Source organism: Microcaecilia unicolor, chromosome 12 (genome assembly GCF_901765095.1).
Source record: "Microcaecilia unicolor chromosome 12, aMicUni1.1, whole genome shotgun sequence".
Taxonomy (NCBI): Eukaryota; Metazoa; Chordata; class Amphibia; order Gymnophiona; family Siphonopidae; genus Microcaecilia; species Microcaecilia unicolor.
The window spans coordinates 73232277-73258751 of NC_044042.1; the positions used below are offsets into that span (position 1 = coordinate 73232277).

The window sequence follows — 26475 nt, forward strand, 5'->3', positions numbered from 1 at the left end:
GGAGTACTCAAAAAATAGAGAACAGCTCCAATATTGTCATCCAAACTTTTAAATCTAAGAACTAATGCATGAAGGGGCACACAAAGGGGTGTGTCCCGCACCTTTGGCACACCCCTTGAGCGCAACATCTGAGGTGCAACGCCTCAGAAGCAGTGTTCTATTTAACAGTGTTGACTAACGTCAACATTGTTAAATAGAAAACTCCTCCCACCACAACTCTGCTCCCACAGAGATTAAATAAGCTTAATAAAAGATCAGAAGTACAAGTCCTGGTGATAGAAATGCTGTGTGGGTAATTGCCTTCTGCTGGTAACTGGCCATTGACATTTAAGTCTAACCAAAGTGTGCTCATTCAAACAGAAAAGCAGGTTGCAATGTATTACACCAACAAGCGGGGGGGCACAGGATCACACCCTCTGTGTCAGGAGGCCATCTGGATGTGGTGCTAGGCTCGCCAGCACAGCATGTTCCTTTGAGCCATTTATCTGGCAGGCAAAAACAACAGTCTGGCCGACAGACTGAGCAGAATTGTACAACCGGAGTGGTCTCTCAATATGGGCAATGCCCACAAGATCTTCCGAGAATGGGGCACCCCCTTGGTGGATCTCTTTGCTACTCAACTGACTCACAGAGTCCCTCAGTTCTGCTCCAGGCTTCAGGCCCATGACAGACTAGCGTAAGGTGCCTTCCTTCTGCATTGGGGGTCAGGTCTTCTGCATGTGTATCCTCCCATTCCTCTTGTGGGGAAGACTCTGCTGAAACTCAAGCAAGACCCATGTGTCACATCTCTCGTGGAACCTTGGGGTTAGTGAGCCCTTGGGCCACTGCAGCGGCAGGAGAATCACCCAAACACAGACAAGGCAGAACAGATGTACCAGCAAACCCAGGACTGGAACTACCAGGCAGAGACTGCAGGCGAGGCAGCTCAAGCTGCAGCAAGCAGGACAGGAATTCAGCCCAAACTTCACCTGCACTTGACCACCGTTCCTCAGGAGTTGAGCCCCTGGGTGCAGGTGGCCGACAGGACTTACCGGACAGGGCTGGAAGGCAGAGCTGCAGGAAACAGCAGCTGGCTGGCGAACAGCAGGTAACTTCCAGAAAACACACCAGGGTTCCAGGCAGGCAGCAAGCAGCAGAATAAACCAGAAAACAAGCCGGGTCTGGGCGGCCAGCAGACAGAAGAATAAACCAGGAAACAAGCAGGGTCAAAGCCACTGCAACAAACTCTCACCAAAGGAAACTCCTCTGAGGACCTCTGTTGCAAGGCAAACTAGAGACCTTCCCAGGTGGTTAATAAAGGCAGCATACAAGGGAGTTCACCAGGTACGGGTACTGCTTAGTTCCAAAAAACTCCCAAAACACTCTGGAAGGCTGGAAGATCCGGACCGGACCGGACCAGCATATCTTCTGGAACATGGGAAACGGTAAGCCATCAGTTCACAGCAGCCACCAGGTCTAACCACCGGGGAGCGAGGTGACTGAGAGCAAGGAACCTGGGCACAACCGTACCTCCCCCTTAAGGCCTCCCTGGACTTCTCGGGAGGTCTGGATTTCCCTGGATCTTCTTGGTGGAATCGGCTGTCACCAATGTCCAGATCATTAGGCGCGGGTCATGAGATGGCCGGTTGACGGCGAGACTGGGCTTTGTCCACAGAGCTGGGTTGAGTGCCCGGCGCTGGAGTAGAGCTATGGGCCATGGTTTGCTGTGAGCTAGACTTCTGATTCTTAGATCTCCGGATCTCCGGATTGTCCTGAAGCTTAGTGCCTGGGGTCGGCTTTTTACGTAAGGTGCGGGACCACCGGCCCCAAGGAGTCGGCCTAGAACTCCTGTTGGCTGGGCTCTGGGGCCTGGGCACATTACCGGATTCCGCTTGGCACTGGCTGATCTGGGGTAACGCACATGCGCAGGTCATTTCCCTCGTAAAAGTCTTAGAGTCCTGGGAGTCACTAATATCCGTCCACGCATCTGAGTCTTGGTCCGGCTGTTCACCGACCACACTATCGGTGTCAGGGATAAAACAAAGTTTTCTGTAAGACTCACCCCAGTCCAATATCTCACCCTTTCCCCAGTCCAGGACCGGATTGTGTCTCTGTAGCCATGGAAGACCCAATACAATGGGCTGCACTGCTGAGGGAAGGACATATAGAGAGATTGTAAGCTCTTTGAGCAGGGACTGTCTTTCTTCTATGTTTGTGCAGCGCTGCGTATGCCTTGTAGCGCTATAGAAATGCTAAGTAGTAGTGGTAGTAGTAGTAAATGTCCTCTCTGTGATCGCCAATCCGCAAGCTCACGGGAACCGTTTGAGTGTTTACATATCCTTGAATGCTTCCATACACTGAAAAGAGCGGGATGGTCTTAGGTAATTCTTGTGTCAGAATGTTAAGTCGATGGACTAGAGACGCGGTTATAAAGCTTCCACCCGCCCCGGAGTCCAGAAAGACCTCAGTATGCTCATGTCTGTGACCTAGGTTGAGCACTGCTAACATTAAGAACTTGATACGCAGAAGGTTAGAAGATTGACTTATTACTGTGCCTGCAGTCAGACCTGGCCCCACGGATCCGAGTTTCTGTGGACAGTTGACCGCGTAGTGTCCCGTATCACCACAATACAGGCAAAGATTGAGGGTCCGACACCTCTGTTTCTCTTGAATCGTGAGAGGAGTATGACCTAGTTTTATGGGTTCTACTGGTGGTTGTTGGGGGGGGGGGGGGGGGGAGAACCTCCTGCGGATGAGAAGTCTGTAGTAAAACTTGATGGCTAGGTGTCTTAATACCTATCTTTTCTATGGAACGCCATTCTTGGCTACGCTCCTGGAATCGAATATCAATCATATTACAAATCTTGATTAGCTCATCCAACCTGGTGGGAAGTTCATGTCCAGCCCGCTCATCCTTAATTTGCGGTGCCAATCCCTGCCAAAAGGTCGCAATCAGACTTTCATTGTTCCAGGCTAATTCAGAAACCAAAGTGCGGAACCTGATCACATAGAGGCATATTTTCAAAGCACTTTGGGAGGCTACGTTCCATAGGTTTCTATGGAACTTTGGGAGGCTAAGTGCTTTGAAAATGAGCTTGATAGTCACCCAGGGTCTGTGTTCCTTGCTTGAGTCTCAAGAGTGCAGAAGTTACGGAAGTAACCTTCCCAGGCTCTTCAAAAACTCGTTTAAATTGATCCAGGAAACCCTGGAGATCATGAAGCACTGGATCGTCCGTCTCCCAAAGAGGTGACGCCCAAGCTAATGCTTGACTGGACAATAGAGACATAATATAAGCTATCCGGGTTCTCTCAGTGGGGAAATCTTGGGACTGGAGCTCAAAAATTATTTCACACTGGTTGAGAAAACCTCTACAGTCTTTGGGATTGCCGTCGTATCTAGGTGGTGACTTCAGACGGACCCCTGGCGTGGCCGGAGCTCTTGCTGATGCTGGACCTGAACTAGAAGCATCTGCTGCTGCCTTTAGGGATGATGACATAAGTCTCTCTAGCTGGTCCATATGTGCCCCCAGGGCGTGGAGGGCAGTAGCATGCTCCTGCAGCGCCTGCACAATGGATGATCCCTCCGAGCTCATGGCCTTGCAGTCTGTCACGTCTCTCGTGGAACCTTGGGGTTAGTGAGCCCTTGGGCCACTGCTGCGGGGAGGCAGCGGCAGGAGAATCACCCAAACACAGACAAGGCAGAACAGACGTACCAGCAAACCCAGAACTGGAACTACCACGCAGAGACTGCAGCCAAGGCAGCTCAAGCTGGAGCAAGCAGGACAGGAATTCAGCCCAAACTTCACCTGCACTTGACCGCCGTTCCACAGGAGTTGAGCCCCTGGGTGCAGGCGGCCAACAGGACTTACCGGACAAGGCTGGAAGGCAGAACTGCAGGAAACAGCAGCCGGCTGGCGAACAGCAGGTAACTTCCAGAAAACACACTGAGGTTCCAGGTAGGCAGCAAGCAGCAGAATAAACCAGAAAACAAGCCGGATCTGGGCGGGCAGCAGACAGAAGAATAAACCAGGAGACAAACAGGGTCAAAGCCACAATCGAGAAATAGCACAGCAGCACTGCAACAAACTCTCACCAAAGGAAACTCCTCTGAGGACCTCTGTTGCAAGGCAAACTAGAGACCTTCCCAGGTGGTTAATAAAGGCAGCATACAAGGGAGTTCACCAGGTACGGGTACTGCTTAGTTCCAAAAAACTCCCAAAACACTCTGGAAGGCTGGAAGATCCGGAATGGACCAGCATATCCTCTGGAACATGGGAAACGGTAAGCCATCAGTTCACAGCAGCCACCAGGTCTAACCACCGGGGGGCGAGATGACTGAGCGCAAGGAACCTGGGCACAACCGTGACACCACGGGACCATGATCTTAATTGCACCTTACTGGCCTCGGCAGATCTGGTTCCCTCTTCTTCTGGAGTTATCCTTTGAAGAACCATGGAGATTGGAGTGTTTTCCAACCCGCATCACACAGAACAAGAGTTCTCTTCTACATCCTAACCTTCCATCTCTGACCCTCACAGCCTGGATGTTGAGAGCCTAGAATTTGCTTCTCTTTGTCTGTCAGAGGGTGTCTCCTGAGTCTTGCTGGCTTCCAGGAAAGATTTCACTAAGAGGTGTTACTCTTTCAAATGGAGGAGGTTTGCTGTCTGGTGTGAGGGCAAGGCCCTAGATCCTGTTTACTGTCCTACACAGTCCCTGCTTGAATACCTTCTGCACCTTTCCGAGTTTGGTCTCAAGACCAACTCTGTAAGGGTTCACAGTGCAATTAGTGCTTATCATCAGCATGTAGAGGGTAAGCCCATCTCTGGACAGCCTCTAGTTGTTCACTTCATGAGAGGTTTCCTTTTGTCAAAGACCCTTGTCAAACCTCCTCCTATGTCATGGGACCTCAATGTCGTTCTCACCCAGCTGATGAAAGCTCCTTTTGAGCCACTGAATTCCTGCCATCTGAAGTACTTGACCTGGAAGGTCATTTTCTTGGTGTTGTTACTTCAGCTTGTAGAATCAGTGAGCTTCAGGCCCTAGTGGTGGATGCACCTTAAACTAAGTTTAATCACAACAGAGTAGTCCTCCGCACACATCCTAGGTTTCAGCCAAAGATTGTGTCAGAGTTCCATCTGAACCAGTCAATTGTCTTGCCAACATTCTTTACCGGACCTCATGTCCATCCTGGCAAGAGCACCTTGCACACCTTGGACTGCAAGCGAGCATTGGCCTACTAAGTGGAGTGGACAAAGCCCCACAGATAGCCCTCCCAACTTTTTGTTTCTTTTGATACCAACCGGATGGGGGCCACCATCGGGAAGTGTAAAATCTCTTAATTTTCTGGCAGATTGCATTTCTTTCACTTATGCCCAGGCTGAGCTGACACTGGAGGGTCATGTCAAGGCTCATAATGTCAGAGCCATGGCTGCATCTGTAGCCCACTTGCAGTCAGCTTCCATTGAAGAAATTTGCAAGGCTGTGACATGGTCTTCAGTCCACACATTCACATCTCATTACTGCTTTGAGCAAGATACCCAACGTGATAGTCGGTTTGGGCAGACATTGTTGCAGAATCTGGGGTCTAGAATCCAACTCCACCCCCTTAAGCCTGTTTTATTCTGTTCCAGGCTGTACTCTCACTCAGTTTGTATATAGTTTAAGGTCGATCTGGGTTATGTCCTCAGCATTACGAGGTCCAATTGACCAATGTTTGTTGTTTTCTGTGAGCCTGGATGCTAGGGATTCCCCACTTGTGAGAATTAATGCCCTGCTTGTCCTCAGAGAAGCGGTTACTTACCTGTAGCAGGTATTCTCCAAGGACAGCGGAGCTTATGTTCTTACAATATACCTCCTTTAGGAGTTGTCTCCTATTTTTAATTTTTCTTGCTGAAGCATTTAACTGCGGTAGCTGCGCATGAGTGGTGGGTGGAAAAGCACCAGCTCATGCATGTTGGAGTGTGTCTCGCTCTCCACAGAAGCTCTTATGGCTTGTTATAAAGCCCAGACAATTACTGCTACAGGTAAGTAACTTTGCAAGTGACAATAAAACAGTCACTTGCTGTGATTGAGAGTGCTGTGCAGCTCAACAGACAGAAGAGGACATCTTGACTGGTAAGTTCAGTACTGTCAGTAATACTTGGGGATGATCATGTTTAGCTGCCTATACGGTTGGCATGGTGGAGACTTGACAACCAGCGTTGAAGCATGTGTGGCTGGGCCCGCATGCTTGGGCAAACTGGATGGACCATGCAGGTCTTTATCTGCTGTCATTTACTGTGTTACTGTGTGTTATTGTGAGGCATATTTTCAAAGCACTTAGCCTTCCAAAGTTCCATAACTTTGGAAAGCTAAGTGCTTTGAAAATATGCCTCTGTGTAATCTAAGAAAATACTTCTTTACAGAAAAGGTGGAGACAAAGTTTATATCTGAATTCAAGGAAGTGTGGGACAAACACATAGGACTTCTAAGGGAGAGGAAAGAATAGTTGATGGTATGAATAGATCATATGGTCTTTGTTTGCAGTTATTTTCTATGGGGCCAATATTTAGACTGCAGGAGTTAGACTGGCTAACTCCTGCAGTTGGTGCTAAGCCCAGATATTTAATGGTGACCAGCATTGAATATCCGGTTTATTTTTGGCTGGTTTAAAGATAACTAGCTAAACTGATATTCAGCACTAGCTGATTACCTTAAACTGGCCAAAGATATCCCATGTTTTCATGTGGCCAAATATGGTTGCTAAACCAGCTTTAAAAATTGGTGGACAGCTACCTGCTAGCTGCTAACCAGCAATATTCAGCAGGAGATAGCCGGTTATGCTCTGCAGAATATCAATGGATAGCCGGCTATGTAGCATTTAACCGGAAAGGTGCCATTCCTGGTCAGTTAATGGTTTTGAATATAAAGGGTATGTAGGGGAGGGAAGGGGATGAGAGAGAGAGAGAGAGAGATGGGCTGGATGGGCTGGTATGAAAAAAAAAACCATGGGCCAGTATCTTGGTACAGTCCTCCCTGTTGTCTTCCATAGTATGTATGCTCTTAAATGGACTGCATGGAAGTGTTTTGAGAGGTGTTGTTAGGTCAGGAGAGGAAAATAATTACGTAGATTGGATTTTTAAATCTGAATGCTTTATTTCTGTTGAAGTTTTATTTATGCAAAAAGCAGGTTCAAAGTATGCACGTACCTGGTATCTCTGAAAAGATTTCTAACAACAGTTATGCATTGTCCTTTTCTACTGAAAATTAGGTAGAGGGTTACTTTGTATCTAAGCATGGAGTTTAAAATTCAGAACTGTCTAAGTTAGCACGATTTTCCAATCTTACCAAAGACTGAAGAGCTTCAATTTCCATCTGTAGATGTTGGCACCGACGTCTTGCTTCGTTCAGCTCTGCCCTGGCATCCTTTAAAGCTGCTTTATCTTTTTCCATTCTTCTCTCTGTATCTTCTGCCAGCTATCACCAAAAGATACATAAAATTAAAGCTGGTCACTTTATCTATTAACTCTCCAGGTTGGCTTACTGTTATGGCTCATGTATCAAGGATATTAATTTGATCAACATTCGATAGAGGAGAAATTCACAGGGGTAAATTTGAGAAAAATTCTACCTTAATACTCACCATTAACTGCATTATTCAGGCCTGTTGGGCATCTCCAGTTAGGCTTGCCAATGCTATGTGCTGAACACCAATTCTACAATGACATCTGTGCTCCAAGATGCCATTATAGAATACTATTGTAAGACAGCAGAAATATGCTTACATTTAGGCATGCCCACTTGCACCTGGACTGTGGCAGGCATAAATGGGTGTGCCTACAAGGGGCAGGTGTGCACATAACCTACAGTATGTAAACTGTGTACATAAATGTTGGTCCTGTCTATGCTCTGCCCAAGAATATGCCCCCTTGCATTTGCAAACTAAGGCATTTATGCTCGTATCTTACAGAATACTGTTGTGAGCACAGGTAGCACTGGCACATTTGGAGATGTGAGTGCTAGTATTCTATAAATATACACATGCATATGGCACTTAACACTAAGCATACTGGTATAGAATTAGAGGGTTAATGAGTAAATGACAGAAGAAAGCATATGATCATCTGCCTTATGCATGATTCTTCTTAAATGTAATGTGACAATGTAAATTCACATTTGTATTGCCTGAAAATTGGACAGTAGATGAACGTTTCCCTCATTTTGTATTTGTCCTTTTGGAATAATCTAATCTGAAATTTATAGAGCGCACTACTCCCAGCATGAGGTTCAAGGCAGTTTACAACAAAGAAGACTCAGAACAGCAAGAGGAACTACAAACAAAAATAGAAACAATCAGAATTTATCAAATAAAAATGTCTTCAGTTTTTTACACAATTGAATATAATTAAACTCAGACTGAATACTGAAAGAGAGCGCATTCCAAATCGTAATAGCCTGAAAAGAGAACATAGCTTCAAAATGACATTTCCATCGAACACCAGAAAATGAAGGAAGCTTTAATATAAAATTATCCGCAAACAAAATAAATTTGAAAAAGATGAAATTAACAATTCCGTGGTACTACCATTTAAAACATGAAAATCAAGCAAGCCGATTTAAAAATAATATGAACCCTAATAGGAGGCCAATGTAATTTACTAGCATATTGAGATATCTGTTATATTTTTTTCACCTGAAAAACTAAACGTACAGCAGTATTTTGTATCAACATATATAGCAATTTGGCACTCAACATAAGGGAATTACAGTAATGCAGTTGAAACAGTACCATCATCTAGACCAATACTGAAATGTGACTCAGAAAAATAGGGCCTAAGCAGTCACAATTGTCTCATATGGCAAATTGTTCACCTCCATACATTTTTTACTTGAGATCTATAAACAAACAGTCATGTATTATATCTAAAATCCAGGATTGTCTTTCCACCTTTAAAGTTTTTCCATCTGGCAATGGTATTATATCAGGAATAGTCAACACAGAATTAGAAAACCAGAGCTCTTTAGTTTTGGTGGGATTTAATTGAAGCATATTTGCCAGGGCCCAATGCTGAATTTTATCCATAAAATCTGAGGCCCGATCAAATGTATCTTCCAAAGTATTACATACTGGCACCAACATCAAAATGTCATCCACATAGGAAAACAATCATTCTCCATTATTGGAAGAAACAGATCCAAGGGTACTCATAAAAAGGTTGTATAAGATAGGCGATAGAGGAGAACCCTGGGACACTCCACAATCCGAACGCCAGCTATTGGACTGAACACCACTTTTCCAAACACAGTATGAACGATTACACAAAAACTCATTAAACCAATTCAAAACAGAACCCACTGAATTCACTCAAGCTTGTCATCAACAACCTTTGATCCACTGATTCAAAAGCAGCAAATATATCATCATATTCTAATAAGAGTAACTGCTTGCCCTTACATAAATAGCTATGAACAACTGATGTCAAGGTTAGTAAAGAGATTCAGTGCTGTGCTGGGTTCAAAACCAAATTGTGATGATATAAACATGAGTATGATTCAATATAATGAGATAATTGCTTACAAAAGTTTCCAAACGTTCAGGGGTCCTTTTACCAAGCTGCAGTACAAGGGGGCCTGTGCTAGCATCAGCGCGTGATTTGATGCGGCTGAGGCCCCCCTTTACCCAGTGGGTAAAAGGCTGTCTTTTTTTCTGGAAAAGAAATGGTTACGCGGTAAATGAACCACTTGCCATGCGGCCATTTCAGCGGGGAGTACTTTTTATTGCCCCAGAAATGGCGTTCACTGAGGGTGGGACCTACTGCTGGGTTCCTGCAGTATTCCGGTGGTAGTACTGGACTGGCATATGGCAAGCCTTTTACCCATTCTACATCACTAAGGATTTTATAGACTTCAATCGTATCCCCCCTAAGCCGCCTCTTTTCCAAGCTGAAGAGCACTAACCTCTTTAGCCTTTCCTGATATGGGAGGAGTTCCATCCCCTTTATCATTTTGGTCGCTCTTCTTTGAACCTTTCCTAATTCTGTTTTATCTTTTTGAACACAATACTCAAGGTGAGGTCGCACCTTGGAGCGACACAGAGGCATTACAATATTCTTGGTCTTATTTTGCATCCCTTTCCTAATAATTCCTACAAGTGCGTTTTTTCTAACGAAAAAGGTGCCGGTACTCAAATGCCAGGCCACCCTTCAGGGGTGGGGTGATCACTGAGGGACCCACACCACAATATCCAAGCCCCCTGCAAACAGTCACAGAATCTGTGACAAAGCAGAATTAGTGTGTAGAGCCTGAACTCTTTCATTAAAATACGAGGACCATGGGTCAATTTTAGCAGACGTGGAAAAGGTGCCGGCTACTCAGTACCCCCAAGTACCCCATCAAAAAAAGCCCGGATTCCTAGTATCCTGTTGGCTTTTTTGGCCACTGCCACACACTGGGCAGAAGATTTCAGCATATTGTCTACAATGACACCTAGATCTTTTTCTTGAGTGCTGATTCCTAAGGTGGACCCCAGCATTAGGTAACTATTATTTGGATTATTTTTCCCTATGTGTGCCACTTTGCATTTGTCCACATTAAATTTCATCTGCCATTTCGATGCTCAATCTTCCAGTTTCCTAAGGTCTTCCTTCAATTTTTCACAATCCCTTGGAATAGTTTTGTGTCATTTGCAAATTTAATCACCTCACTCGTGGTTCCAATTTCCAGATCATTTCCTAAATGTTAAATAGCACTAGTCCCAGTACAGATCCCTGTGACACTCCACTATTCACCCTCCTCCATTGAGAAAAATGGACATTTAACCTTCTGTTTTCTGTCCAATAACCAATGCCTAATCCACAACAGAACATTTCCTCCTATCCCATGACTTTTAAATTTTCTGAGGAGTCTTTCATGAGAAACTTTGTCAAAAGCTTTCTGAAAATCTGGATAAACTACATCAATCGACTGACCTTTAGCCACATCCATTCATCTATTCTGATGATATTACCATCTACATCCCTTTTCATACCACCATATCCGAAATCACTCATCTCATTGAAGCTAGCTTCTCCACCGTTAAACTAAATAAGGAAAAAACTCAATGTCTTATACTCTCGTCCACCCATAACCAAATATCCGACATAACGCTTCCCGTCAAGGATTCTGTTATTCCAATTTCCAACAATCTGCGGCTCTTGGGAGTGAATCTGGACAAGCACCTGCAATTAGATGATCATGTGCATTTGGTCTCCAAAAGAATGTTTAGTGCTATGTGGAGGCTCCAGCGCATAAGGTATTTCCTTACCACAGAGCTGTTCTGTACCCTTGTGCATTGGTTGGTCCTGTCCCACCTTGACTATTGCAGCAGGATTTATGCGGGCTGTAAGGTCTCTTTATTAAAAAGTTCCAGGCAGTCCAGAATACTGCCGCGAGACTGATCCTGGGAAAGCGGCGATTTGCACATGCTGAGCCTCTGCGTTACAACTTACATTGGCTGCCTGTAAAGGAACACATTCTTTTTAAAAATCTGCTCCATAACCCACAAAATCATCTATGGTCTTTCCCGCGGACTATATGCTTAACCTGATTGATCTTCCACCAAGGAATGCCACACCTGCTGCTTGGTCATATCTCCAACTACACTTCCCGAACTGCAAGGGCGTAAAATATAAGTTGATTTCACCTCTTCTTTCCGCTACTGGAGTCCTAAATACTGGAATGCACTTCCGCAGCACGTCAAAATGCAAACGGACCACATCCTCTTCAAGAAATTGCTAAAAACCTACTTCTTTGCTAAAACGTACTCCCCTGATTACTCAGCTGATTGATAGTCCCAATGTGACCCCCACCCTGCTTAGTTTTCTACTGTTAGCAACTGCTCCCCTTGTTTATTCTTTGTTAGCTTTACACTGTTTTCTAAACTGTAAATTTTCCTAATTTTTCTGTACGCCACATTGTGCCTGCTTGTGTGGGAAAATGTGGGATACAAATGAACCGCAAATAAATAAATAAATATTTATTCCTTCAAAGAAATGAAGCAAATGTTGAGGCAAGACTTCCCTTGGCTGAACCCATGCTGACTCTGTCCCATTAAACAATGTTTGTCTACGTGTTCCATAAATTTTTTCTTTATAATAGTTTCCATTATTTTCCCCAGCACTGAAGTCAGGCTTACCGGTCTGTAATTTCCAGGATCACCCCCTGAAACCATTTTAAAAATCAGTGTTTACATTGGCCACTCTCCCAATCTTCAGGTACTATGGAAGATTTTAACATATATAGATCACTAACAGCAGATCAGCAATTGAGTTCTTTCAGTACCCTGGGGTGTATACCATCCGGTCCAAGTGATGTATTACTCTTTTGTTTGTTTGTTTGGCTCAGTACATCTTCCAGGTTCACAGTGATTTTTTTCAGTTCCTCTGCATCGTCTGCATCGTCATCCTTAAAAACCATTTCTGGTACAGGTAGATCTCTTACATCTTCTTCCATAAAGACCGAAGCAAAGAATTCATTCAATCTGTCTGCTACGGCTTTATCCTCCCTGAATGCCCCTTTTGCTTCTTCATGATCTAACGGTCCCACTGATTCGCTCACAGACTTTCTGCTTCCAATGAATCTAAAAAAGGTGATACTATGAGTTTTTCAGGCTCATTTTCGAAAGAGAAGGACGCCCATCTTTCGACACAAATCAGAAGATGGGCATACTCACAGGGTCGTCCAAATCGGTATAATCGAAAGCCGATTTTGGACGTCCCCAACTGCTTTCCATCGCAGGGACGGCCAAAGTTCAAGGGGGCATATCGGAGGCATAGCGAAGACGGGACTTGGGCTTGCCTAACACATGGACATCCTCGACCCATAATGGAAAAAAAAGGGCGTTCCTGACGAGCACTTGGACGACTTTACCTGGTCCTGTTTTTCTTACGACCAAGGTACAAAAAGGTGGCTGAAATGACCAGATGACCTCCGGAGAAAATCGGGGATGACCTACCCTTACTCCCCCGGTGGTCACTAACCCCCTCCCACCCTCAAAAAACATCTTTAAAAATATTTTTTCCAGCCTTAGATGTCATATTCAGCACCATCACAGCAGTATGCAGGTCAGTGGAGCAGTTTTAGTAGGTGCAGTGCACTTCAGGCAGGCAGACCCAGGCCCATCCCCCTCCCTACCTGTTATGTTTGTGGAGGAAACAACGAGCCCTCCAAAACCCACCAGAAACCTATTGTACCCACATCTAGGTGCCCCCCTTCACCCGTAAGGGCTGTGGTAGTGGTGTACAGTTGTGGGTAGTGGGTTTGGGGGGGGGGGTTGGGGGCTCAGCACACAAGGTAAGGGAGCTATGCTCCTGGGAGCATTTTATGAAGTCCAATGCAGTGCCCCCTAGAGTGCCCCGGTTGGTGTCCTGGCTTGTCAGGGGGACCAGTGCACTAGAAATGTTGGCTCCTTGGTTTCCATTATCGCCGAAAATCAGAAACGACCAAGTCTAGGGACGACCATCTCTAAGGACGACCTAAATTTCAAGATTTGGCCGTCCCCGACCGTTATTATCGAAAAGAAAGATGGATGTCCATCTTGTTCGATAATACGGGTTTCCCTGCCCCTCCATCGGGACGTTTTGCGAGGACGTCCTCATCAAAACTTGGGCGTCCCTTTCGATTATGCCCCTTCACGTCTCCCCGGCAAGTTTTCTTCATTTTCTCTTTTGGCCTTCACGATCAATGCTTTGTATCTAGCTTGGAAGTGCTTATGTTGCTTCTTATTTTTGTCATTCACATCCTGTATCCATTCTTTGAAAGAGGCTCTTTTGGTTCTAATAGCCTTTTTCACTTCACCTTTTAACCATGCTAGCTGTCGTGTGCTCTTCTTTCCACCTTTGTTGATACATCTGATCTGGTCTTCCATGATGGTATTTTTAAACAACTTCCATGCCTGATTTGAAGTCCTAAACTTTGCAGCTGACCCTTTTAGCTTCTTTTTAACCATTTTCCACATTTTGTCATAGTCACCCTTTCGAAAAGTAAACGCTGCTACTGTAGATTTCTTTAGTGACTTCACTCCAGATATCAGCTCAAATTTGATCAAGTTATGATCACTGTTTCCCAGTGGATCCAACACTGTAACCTCATGTACCATGCCATGTATTCCACTAAGGACTAGTTCTAAAATAGTTCTTTCTCTTGTCAGTTCTTGGACCAGTTGCTCCAAGAAGTACTTATTCATTACATCTAAGATTTTTTCCTCCCTAGTGCTCCCTGATGTAGCATTTATCCAGTCAATATTGGGGTAAATGAAATCACCCATTGTTATAATGTTGCCCAATTTGCCGGCTTCCTAATTTGTGTAAACATTTCTTCATCTGTCCGTTCTGTCCCAGTGGATGGTAGTACAGCTCTAACTGTATACTCTTTCCCTTCACACATGAAATTTCTATCCATAAGGATTCCACACTGCTGTTTTATGTAGAATATTTATTTTGTTTAACTCAATTCCCTCTTTAACATATAGCACAATTCTCCCCCCCCCCCACCCGCCACCTCCAATTTGATCCTCTCTATCGTTGCAATATAATTTCTAGCCTGATAATATAGAGGGGCATAATCGAATGGGGACGTCCTGGCGAAGGGGTGGGGAAACCCGTATTATCGAAACAAGATGGATGTCCATCTTTCATTTCGATAACGTAGGTTGACCTTAGAGTGTACCTGAATGTAACTCACCTTGAACTACTACTGAAAAAAGGTGTGAGAAAAATCTAAATAAATAAATAAACATTGAGATGGTCGACCTTAGAGATGGTCGTCCCCGGTTTTCGGCGATAATGGAAACCGAGGACGCCCATCTCAAAAATGACCAAATCCGACTCATTTGGTCATGGGAGGAGCCAGCATTCGTAGTGAACTGGTCCCCCTGACATGCCAGGACACCAACTGGGCACCCTAGGGGGCACTGCAGTGGACTAACTGATGCACTAACTGAATGGAAAAAGCCCTTCCCTTACCGATCCCTTAGCGATTCGGAAAGGAACAGGCATGCATGAAGGAAATCGCATGCAAATGAGCTGCTCACTGTTAGCTCATTTGCACACAATTTCCTTCCCAAGGAGGGGAAGCCAGTGCAGAGTAGCCAAGCATTATGCGTGGCTGCTCTGCGCATGCCAAAGACGGCTTCATACATACAGACAAGCTAGTGGTTAGGGTGGTGGACTTTGGTCCTGGGGAACCGAGGAACTGAGTTCGATTCCCACTTCAGGCACAGGCAGCTCCTTGTGACTCTGGGCAAGTCACTTAACCCTCCATTGCCCCATGTAAGCCGCATTGAGCCTGCCATGAGTGGGAAAGCGCGGGGTACAAATGTAACAAAAAAAAAATTGCCATCTACAACCTTAGAAAAATACAAGTCCAGGTGAAAATGTCCAAGTGCTTGTCAGGGATGTCTTTTTTTTTTTTTTTTACAGTATGGGTGAAGGACGTCCGTCACTATGCCTCTGTCCCTCTTCCACTCCACTCCCTTGAAATTTGGCTGTCCCTGTGGGGGGGTGGGGGGGGGGAGTGTCACGACTGTGACTGTATTCTATGCCTGCGCTCGCCTTGCCTCCGGGTGACCAGGTCTTATGGTTGCAGTGGACTGTTTTTTCGGTTTCCCAGGTGGCTTCCAGGTCTCATTGTGGTCCTGATGTTCCAGCTCTCCCGACTTGCCTTGGTAGTTCTGCTGCCCAGCCTCACCGGTGACATCATCTATAATTCCTTTATTAAGCACCTGAGAACTTTCAGGCTTTGCCTTGGCAACAGAGGTCTTCAGATGTGCTTTTGTCTAAGAGTGTTTGTTGCTGGCTAGCTCTGCTAGTATCTGCTTTGTGTGTCCTTACCTTTAGTTTCTTCTGTTTGTTTTTGCCTTGTGTGTCTTTAACTTTAGTTCCCTGCTGCTGTATCTGCTCTGCCTAGCTTCAGTTCCTTCTGTTTGTTGCTGTTTTGCTTATTGTCAATACTAGTTTCCCTCCTGCTGTTTCAGCCCTGTGTGTCTTTAACTTTAGTTCCTTGCTGCTGTATCTGCTCTGCCTAGCTTCAATTCCTTACTGTTTGGTGCTGTTTTGCTCATTGTCAGTTCTAGTTTCCCTCCTGCTGTTTCAGCCCTGTGTGTCTTTAACTTTAGTTCCTTGCTGCTGTATCAGCTCTGCCTAGCTCCAGTTCCTTGTTGTGTCCCTGATCTGTCTGTCTTCTGCTATAGTTCCCTGCCTGCTTGTTCCACCCTGGTTGTCCTTAGCCTTAGCCCTTCCCCGTTTGTGTCTGCCTTGCTGAGTACTTCAATCTGGTTCCAGTCCAGCCAAGCCAAGTCCGCTCCAGCTTGTGGTTCCAGTCTAGCCAAACCAAGTCCGCTCCAGCTTGTGGTTCCAGACCAGCCAAGCCAAGTCTGCTCCAGCTTGTGGTTCCAGTCCGGTCAAGCCAAGTCCGCTCCAGCTTGTGGTTCCAGACCAGCCAAGCCAAGTCTGTTCTAGTTTGTGGTTCCTGTCCAGTCTGTTGGTGTAGTTCGCACTTCCTTGTGGGGAGGTCTTCCTGCTGTTGCCAATCTCTGGCAGCAGTCCAAGGGCTCACTACTCCGGATCGTCGGCAGTGGCGTGACAGGGAGGCAGTTCAGGATATCCAAAATGTTTGAAAGAAGGACGTCCATGCCTTCGCTATGTCTCTGCTGACACACACATACCTCCCCCCCAGGGACCTGCATTCTGCTGCGATGGACCTGAGTATAACATTTCAGGCTGGCAAAAAAAGTTTTTAAAGTTGTTTCTTTTGGGGTGGGAGGTGGTTAGTAACCACTGGGGGAGTCAGGGGAGGTCATCTCCGGTTCCCTCCGGTGGCCATCTGGTCAGTTCGGGCACCTTTTTGAGGCTTGGTCGTAAGAAAAAATGGACCAAGTAAAGTCGCCTAAGTGCTCGTCAGGGTCGCCCTTCTTTTTTCCATTAATGCTCAAGGACGCCCATCTGTTAGGCATGCCCCAGTCCCGCCTTCGCTATGCCTCCGACATACCCCCGGGAACTTTGGTCGTCTCTGCGACGGAAAGTAGTTGGGGACACCCAAAATCGGCTTTCGATTATGCCGATTTGGGCGACCCTGAGAGAAGGACGCCCATCTCCCGATTTGTGTTGAAAAATGGGCGCCCTTCTCTTTCAAAAATAAGCCTGATAGTATCCTTCCACTAAGTCTCTGAGATGCCTATTGTATCTACCTCTTCATTTAGTGCTATATACTCCAACTTAGAAATAAGAACATAAGTGTTGCCATACTGGGACATATCGAAGGTCCATCAAGCCCAGCATCCTATTTCCAACAATGGCCAATCCAGTTTACAAGTACCTGGCAAGATCCCAAAACAGTAAAATACATTTTATGCTGCTTATCCTAGAAATAAGCAGTAGATTTTCCCTAAGTCCATCTTAATAATGGCTTATGCACTTTTCTTTTAGGAAGTTATCCAAACCTTTTTAAATCCCCGCTAAGCTAGCTGCTTTTACCACATTCTCTGGCAATGAATTCCAGAGTTTAATTACACGTTGAGAGAAGAAATATTTTCTCCAATTTGTTTTAAATTTACTTCTTTGTAGCTTTATTGCTTGCCCCCTAGTCCTAGTATTTTTGGAACGAGTAAAGAAGCGATTCATGTCTACACATTCCACTCTACTCATTATTTTGTACACCTCTATTATATCTCCCCTCAGCTGTGTTTTCTCCAAGCGGAAGAGCCCTAGCTGCTTTAGCCTTTAAATATTCGAGGTGCAGTCACACCATGGAGCAATACAAAGGCATTATAATGTCCTCATTTTGTTTTCCATTCCTTTCCTAATAATACCTAACATTCTATTTGCTTTCTTAGCCAACGCCGCACACTGAGCAGAGGGTTTCAATGTATCGTCAACATTGACACCTAGATCCCTTTCCTGATAGGTGACTCCTAATTTGGATTCTTGCATTAAGTAGCTATAGATGCATCACTTTGCACTTGCTCACATTAAACGTAATCTGCCATTTGGATGCCCAGTCTCTCAGTCTCATAAGGTCCTCTTATAATTTTTGACAATCCTCTCGCGATTTAACCACTTTGAATAACTTTGTGTCATCAGCAAAATTAATTACCTTACTAGTTACTTACATCTCTAGATCATTTATAAATATGTTAAAAAGCAGTGGTCCTAGCACAGACCCCTGAGGAACCCCACTATCTACCCTTCTCCATTGAGAATACTGACCATTTAACCCTACTCTCTGTTTTCTATCCTTTAACCAGTTTTTAATCCACAATAGGACATTACCTCCTATCCCATGACTCTCCAATTTCTTCTGGAGCCTTTCATGAGGTAGTTTGTCAAATGCCTTTTGAAAAGCCAGATACACAATAGTGGCCAGTTCACCTTTATCCATGTTTGTTCACCCCTTCAAAGAAATGTAATAGATTGGTGAGTCAAGATTTCTGTTCATAAATCCATATTGTCTTTGTCTCATTTATCCATGCTTTTCAATAGTCTCTACCATTTTGCCCAGCACTGACGTCAGGCTCACCAGTCTTAAATTTCCCGGATCACCTCTGGAACCTTTTTTAAAAATCGGAGTTACAGTGGCCACCCTCCAATCTTCTGGTACCATGCTTGATTTTAAAGATAAATTATATATTACTAACAATAGTTCTGCAAGTTAGTTTTTCAATTCTATCAGTACTCTGGGATGAATACCATCTGGTCCAGGCAAGTTGCTACTCTTCAATTTGTCAAATTGTGCCATTACATCTTCCAGGTTTATAGAGATTTCATTCAGCTTCTCTGACTGGTCAGCTTTGAATACCATTTCTATCACCAGTATGTCTCCCAAATCTTCCTCGGTGAAGTCCAAAGCAAAGAATTAATTTAATCTCTCTGCTATGGCTTAGTCATCCCTTAGTGCCGCTTTTACCCCTCGGTAATCTAGCGATCCAACTGATTCTTTTGCCAGCTTTGCATTTGACTTGCCATTCCTTATGCTGTTTCTTAATATTTTCATAACTCTAAATATCAAATCAAGGCTTGGATTATCCTCAAAATCTATCCACGATAAAGCATACCAAGATATCCAATTACTCTGTGTGTATATTATGTTGTAGTTAAACGAGGAAACGCCTCAAATGCTAAGGAAAGCTCCTTTGTTAGTCACCCAACTTAAGGGAGCAACCTTTCATTCATTATAGGCTAAAAAACCTCTTAGATGTTGCAATCTTACACTTGAACCTGATTGATATCTTAAAGGTTCTAAGGTGCACCGGTGAATTACGACTACAGCTGTTGAGATAAGTGCACCTTAGAACCTTTAAGATATCAATCAGGTTCAAGTGTAAGATTGCAACATCTAAGAGGTTTTTTGCAACATCTAAGAGGTTTTTTAGCCTATGATGAATGAAAGGTTGCTCCCTTAAGTTGGGTGACTAACAAAGGAGCTTTCCTTAGCATTTGAGGCCTCTTATTATTTTCAGTCAGATCCTTCTTCCAGTTTCTGAAGGATTTTGTTTTAGGTCTAATAGCTTCCTTCACTTCACTTTTTAACTATGCCAGCTGTCATTTGGTCTTTCTTCCTTCTTTTCCAGGATGGTATTTTTGAACAGCATCAATGCCTGATGTAAATTTTTGACCTTCACAGCTACTCCTCTAAGTTTTGTTTTTCACCGTTCTTCTCATTGTATCATAGTCTCCTTTTTGAAAGTTAAATGCTAATGTATTGGATTTCCTGTGTGTACTTACTCCAAAGCTGATATCAAATCTGATCATATTATAATCACTGTTATCAAGCGGCCCCACCACCATTACCTCCTGCACCAGATCGTGCGCTCCACTGAGGACTAGGTCTAGAATTTTTTGTCCTCTTGTTGGCTCCTGTACCAGCTGCTCCGTAAAGCAGTCCTTGATTTCGTCAAGGAATTTTACCTCCCTATCATACCCTGATATTATATTTACCCAATCAATATTAGAAATAATTGAAATCATCCATTATTATTGTTTTCGCCAGTTTGTTAGCTTCCCTAATTTCTGATAACATTTATACATTTTCTGTTCATCCTGGCCAGATGGACGGTAGTACATTCCTATCACTATCCTTTTCCCCTTTACTCATGGAATTTCAATCCATAGGGATTCCAAGATGTGTTTTGTTTCCTACAGAATTTTCAATGTATTTGAATCAAGGCCCTCCTTAACATACAATGCTACCTCTCCACCAATTTGATCCATCCTATCACTACAATATAATTTGTTCCATGGTATGACAGTGTCCCACTGGTTATCCTTTTTCATCAGGTCTCAAAGATGCTTATTATATCTAATTTTTTATTTATTGCAAAATATAGAAACTCTCCCATCTTATTTCTTAGGCTTCTGGCATTCGCATATAGACGTTTCAAACTATGTTTGTTGTTCCTATTTACATCTTGCTCAGCAGTTAATTTGCAATCTTTTGTCTGCTTTTTATTTAAAGACACCTGCCGCCTTATTTTCAAAAGAGAAAGACGCCCATATTTTGACCCAAATCAGGAGATGGGCGTCTTTCTCCCGTGGGCAGCCAAATCGGTATAATCAAAAGCCGATTTTGGGCGTCTTCAACTGCACTCCATCGCGGAAACAGCCAAAGTTGACGGGGGCGTGTCGGAGGTGTGGTGAAGGCGGGACTGGGGTGTGGTTATCAGCCGAACAGAAATGGGTGGCTTTCACCGATAATGAAAAAAAAAAATAGCCGTTTTTAGCAAGAATTTAGGTCACTTTTTTTGGACCCTTTTATTTCACGAACAAGTTCCAAAAAAGTGCCCTAAATGACCAGATGACCACTGGAGGGAATCGGGGATGACCTCCCCAGACTCCCCCAGTGGTCACTAACCCCCTCCCACCAAAAAAAAAGAACTTTAACAAGCAGTATGGATAGAGATATTGGGCTAGATGGATCATTCGTCTGACCCCGTGTGGCTATTCTTATATTCTTTTGTTTGTAAATACTGTAGCAGTTGAGCCATGAGTCTCTACTGGAAGACATGTAGTGGAAACTATGAGGGATACTCATGGGGCAGCTTTTCTCACCTAAGCTTTACTGCTTTACTTCATTCTTTCCACATCTGGTCACTTGCCCTCTAGACAGATGCCACTGAATTGCAAGACGTGTAGCTATTGCAGAAAGGAGAAGGGAGAGCTTCAGGGGAGGGGAACATAGTGCAGATATCAGTTGCCTTATTTTGCTCTGCAAGTTTACAGAAATGGACATTGCTGTCATTACTGTGGTTAAGTCAGTGGCATAGCCAGCTAGCCAATTTTGGGTGGGCCTGAGCCCAAAGTGGATAGACACAAAAATTTCTCTCTGCCATTCACCCTCTCTCTCCACTCCCCACCCCTCCCCTGGCCGCATCTAAAAAAAGATATAGTGGAATTAGAAAAGGAGCAGTTATAATGTTATAATGCCGTTGTATCACTCCATGGTGCGACCGCACCTCGAGTATTGTGTCCAATTCTGGTCGCCACATCTCAAAAATGATATAAAGGAATTAGAAAAGGTGCAGAGAAGGGCGACGAAAATGATAAAGGGAATGGAACGGCTTCCCTATGAGGAAAGGCTGAGAAGGTTAGGGCTCTTCAGCTTGGAGAAAAGGCGGCTGAGGGGTGATATGATAGAAGTCTACAAGATAATGAGCGGAGTAGAGCGGACAGATGTGAAGCATTTGTTTACACTTTCAAACAACAACAAAACCAGGGGACACAAGATGAAGCTAGAATATGGTAGATTTAAAACAAATAGGAGAAAGTTTTTCTTTACTCAGCGTGTAGTTAGACTCTGGAACTCGTTGCCGGAGAATGTAGTGACAGCAGCTGGCCTTACGGAATTTAAAGGGGGGATTGGACAGATTCCTGAGGGAAACGTCCATTGAACATTATTAATTTTTTTTTTTTGGGGGGGGGGGGGGGGGTTGCCAGGTTCTTGAAGCCTGTATTGGCTGCTGTCGGAGATGCTGGGCTTGATGGGCCCTTGGTCTTTTCCCAGTATGGCGGTGCTTATGTACTTATGTACTTAAGGGCGACGAAAATGATAAAGGGGGTGGGACGACTTCCCTATGAGGAAAGGCTAAAGCGGCTAGGGCTCTTCAGCTTGGAGAAAAGGTGGCTGAGGGGAGATATGATAGAGGTCTATAAAATAATGAGTGGAGTTGAACGGGTAGATGTGAAGCGTCTGTTCACGCTTTCCAAAAATACTAGGACTAGGGGGCATACAATGAAGCTACAATGTAGTAAATTTAAAATGAATCGTAGAAAATTTTTCTTCACTCAATGTGTAATTAAACTCTGGAATTCGTTGCCAGAGAATGTGGTAAAGCCAGTTAGCTTAGCGGAGTTTTTAAAAGGTTTGGACGGCTTCCTAAAGGAAAAGTCCATAGACCGTTATTAAATGGACTTGGGGAAAATCCACTATTTCTGGGATAAGCTGTATAAAATGTTTTGTACATTTTTGCGATCTTGCCGGGTATTTGTGACCTGAATTGGCCAGTGTTAGAAACAGGTTGCTGGGCTCGATGGTCCTTTGGTCTTTCCCAGTATGGCAAAACTTATGTACTTATGAGGATCCCCAAGCTCTGTCAGCTGAAGACTTCCTCCGTAGATGGTCCTTTTACTATGCTTGGCAAGCAGCAGCAGCAGCAATTCCTTGAACCACCAATTCCAGTACCCCATGCATGCTTAGTTGTCGGTGACTCAAGGATGCTGCCACCATCTGCCAAGCTTAGTAGAAGGGAGTTTTGGTCACCTTTAGAGGAGGTCGCTGGTGGGGCTTGCAGGGCTCCCGAAGAGCAAGGTTCACTGGACGGGTTTAAGCAGAGCTCAATGGAACAGATTGAGCAGGTCTTCTGAAGAGCAAGGCTCACTGGAATGGGTTAAGCAGGGCTCCTGAAGAGCAAGGCTTACTGAAACAGGTTTGAGCAGGGCTCCCAAAGAGCAAGGCTTACTGGAATGGGTTTGAGCAGGACTCACAAGAAGCAGGGCTCGCTGGAACAGATGGAGCAGAGCTCCCAAAGAGCAAGGCTCGCTGGAACAGTTGGAGCAGAGCTCTCAAAGAGCAAGGCTTACTGGAACAGGTAGCTAACATCCACTCATGATCTTCACAAGGAGGATGCGGTAGATACGAAAGTGTCAGCCAAAATTCGGACCACCATTAAATGCAGCCCAGGTGTGATGTCATCCAGATGCAGGATTCCTGGAAATTATTGCATGCCTGAAGAGTAGGGCAGACACGCAGGCCACTGGAAGTGGCATCCATATCCACATGGGAGAGCAGGTGAGCCTGACACCAGCCTCCACTGTACAACAGTCATGGTGGAGCCATGACACTCTCCATCTCTTCCTCCCCTCCACCACCATGTACGTTTCTCCCTGTCTCGTCCCTCTCTCCTCTGTGCAGCATTCCTCCATCTCTCCCTCCTCTCCATCACCATGTACAACATTTCTCCCTGTCTCATTCCTCTACTCCCTGTGCAGCATCTCTCCCCTTCCCCTCCTCCCAGGTCCAACATTTCTTCCTCTCGTGTCCTTCACCTCACCTATGCAGCATCTCTTCCAACATTTCTTCCTGTCTTGTTCTTCACTGCCCTGTGCAGCATCTCTCCCTCCCTCTCCCCACCCTACTCTATCCTACATCCAATAATTTCCCCTACCTCCCTTCTCATATCTAGTAATTTTCCTTCTCTTCTACCCTCCACATCATCTCTCCTTCCTAATCAACCCCATGCCCAAATATTTCCCTCTCTCCTACCCCCATGCAGCATCTCTTCTTCCCATCCACCCTCCACACCCAACAATTTCCCCTCCTACCATCCCTTCCCCCCATGCAGCATCTCTCCTTCTCATCCACCCCATTACCCAACAGTTTCCCCCTCTCTCCTACCACACCTCCACCCTGTGCAGCATCTCTCCTTCATTCCTCCTCTCCTTCCCATCCACTCCCATACCCAACAATTTTCCCTCTCTCCTACCACCCCTCCCCCACGCAGCATTTTTCAAAGAGTCACAGGCATCATGTAAGAATCGCTGCCGCTGCTGCCGGCTAACCCGGAAACCTTCCCTCTGCCATGTTCCTCCCATGCTATGAAGAGGAATATTCATCAGAGCTGGGGAGGGGGAGACATGACAGAGAGAAGACTTCTGGGTCAGCTGGCAGCAGCGGCAGAGATTCTTACACTGCTGGCGGCTCTTGGAAGTCAGATGTGTTGTGGCTACGCCCCTGAGTTAAGTCTGTCCGAAATCAAGTGCAAATATTCTGAGGACTTCCTCATGAACAGCTGTCATTGTGGCTTTGGTGCCCCCAACAGAGAGCACCTATTGAGAAGAGACAGTTATTATTGTTATTATTATGGCATTTATAACCCACAGTATCCCAAAAATGGGTTTGATATCAATGTAAATATCAATGTACTTCTGAATAATGGCTATTGGATTTTCCTCCCTGCTATCAATGGGACAGATATGTTGGAGCTGGCTAAAGCTTTTTATTCTGTCAGTATTTTTCTTCATTGGCAATACTTTGGGCACATATTTTATGTCTGACTTCTACATTCATGAAAGGCATTTATCTTTTTTTACTTAATTTCCTGACGTCCAGATATTCTCCCATCTCTGTCCCAAGTTCTGACAACTAGCCCTATGTTCCCAGCTTAGATTTATATAGCTTTGCATTAAGAAAGCTCATGCATGCTATTTTTTTCTATGTACTTATACCATTTAGCTCATTCATACTATCAGCACTAGAAATTAAAGTTTGTTCGGGTGGGCAGTAAGGAACTACGCGTGAATTTGTATGCGGATGACATTTTGTTATATGTGGCTAATGCACCTAGGGATTTAAGGAGGGCTCTGGATATAGTGCGGGATTTTGGAGACCTGTCGGGGCTGAGGGCGAACTACAATAAATTGGAATTATTACCGCTTTCAGGGATTCGGGGGGATCCTGGGATGGGGGGGGGGGGGCTCCCTATACAACCAGTAGGGGGGGCAATGAAGTACTTGGGGATTTTTCTGAGCATCAGCACATCAGCATTTTATAAGCGAAATGTGGTTGAGGCCCTGGATAGAATAAAAAGGCTGTGTGATAAATGGAAAGATCTGCCCCTCTCGCTGATGGGAAGGGTAGCCCTTGTGAAGATGGTTTTACTACCAAAGATTTTATATCCACTACAAGTAGCCCCGATATGGGTTCTCAGGAGAGAAGAGCACTTGTTTAGGTCCCTTATTGGCAAGTTCATTTGGCGGGGCAAAGGGGCACGTATCGGGTATGCAAAATTATCCTTATCTAAAGCTCAGGGGGGCCTGGGCTTACCGGACCTCCGAAGATATAATGCGGCAGCAATGATGAGACTCATTTATGGGGGAGTAGGAGGCTGCCCACGATTCCTTCCCAGAGAGGGGTTCGAGGACTGGAGCCATCCATGGAATTTTCTTATTTTGCTTCATTTAGGCTCCAGTGGGGATCCCCGGCTCTCTAGTAAACTGGAATTCCTGAGACCAATAAGGAGAGCGTGGGTATGGTGGAGGCGGCAACAACAACGTACCCCGGATGCCTCACCGTATCTTAGCATGACGGGTAATGCGGCATTCCCGGGGGGTATAAGATACTGGGTCAACTCATGGACGATAACCAGACGGTTTTCTTTACCTTTGACCAAGTAAAGGAGAAATGGGAGGTCCCAAATAGCAATTTGCTACAATATTTGCAGGTTCGGCACTACTGGTCATCACTTAGGGGGCAACACGGGGATAGGTGGACATGGGGCCCGATAGATAAAATCTTACTGCAGATGCCCAGTAAGGCCAACAGCCTGTCCACTTGGTATAAGGTCCTAACAATGAAAGGGCCTAAGGGGGTATGGAGAAATTGGTGAACCGCTGGAATGAGGATCTTGGGACCATCTTGGGACCATTTGGAAAACTTTTTCCTACACCACATAATATGGTCAAAGCAGTAGATCTGCAGGAGACACTACAAGATTTTACATAGAGCATATAAAGGGGCCACCATGGGTCTCTGGAACACTGATAGATGCAGTAAATGTGGCAAGGAAGGGGGAACCCTCCTTCATTGCTTTTTGGAATGTCTGGCTCTGGTGGTCTGGAACGAGGCATTTTTAATCTTAAATAATGTATTACACACAACCTTGGAATGGGACTATGTGACCCTATTATTGGGGGATCAATCATTATTGGTGAGTCAGGGGCTTAGGCAACCGCAATGATGATTCCTGTATGTCTCGTTACAGCTGGTCTGGAAAACTATATTGCACTGCTGGATTTCCTCAGAACCGGTATTAGGGGAAATGTGGAAAATCCGTATGAGAGAGGTGGGCAAATATGAGAATCAGGCCTACTGCGGCTCTCCCAAACTGATTAATCGACAATATGCTTATCTGTGGGCCTCTTGTCTAAATACGATGGGTTAGGGAGGGGGGAACGGGGAGTATAGACTGGGAGGGTGTATGGGGGTGTATGGTGT

General features: G+C 45.0%; 1 protein-coding gene across 1 annotated transcript in view; it reads right to left on the reverse strand.

The window, feature by feature from the left end:
* Positions 1-26475, reverse strand: part of LOC115482215 (keratin, type I cytoskeletal 18-like) — a 93334-nt gene that overhangs the window by 18349 nt on the left and 48510 nt on the right. The window contains 1 exon segment of the mRNA XM_030221837.1: positions 7306-7434. Within this exon segment, the coding sequence (XP_030077697.1) occupies positions 7306-7434 (129 nt within the window).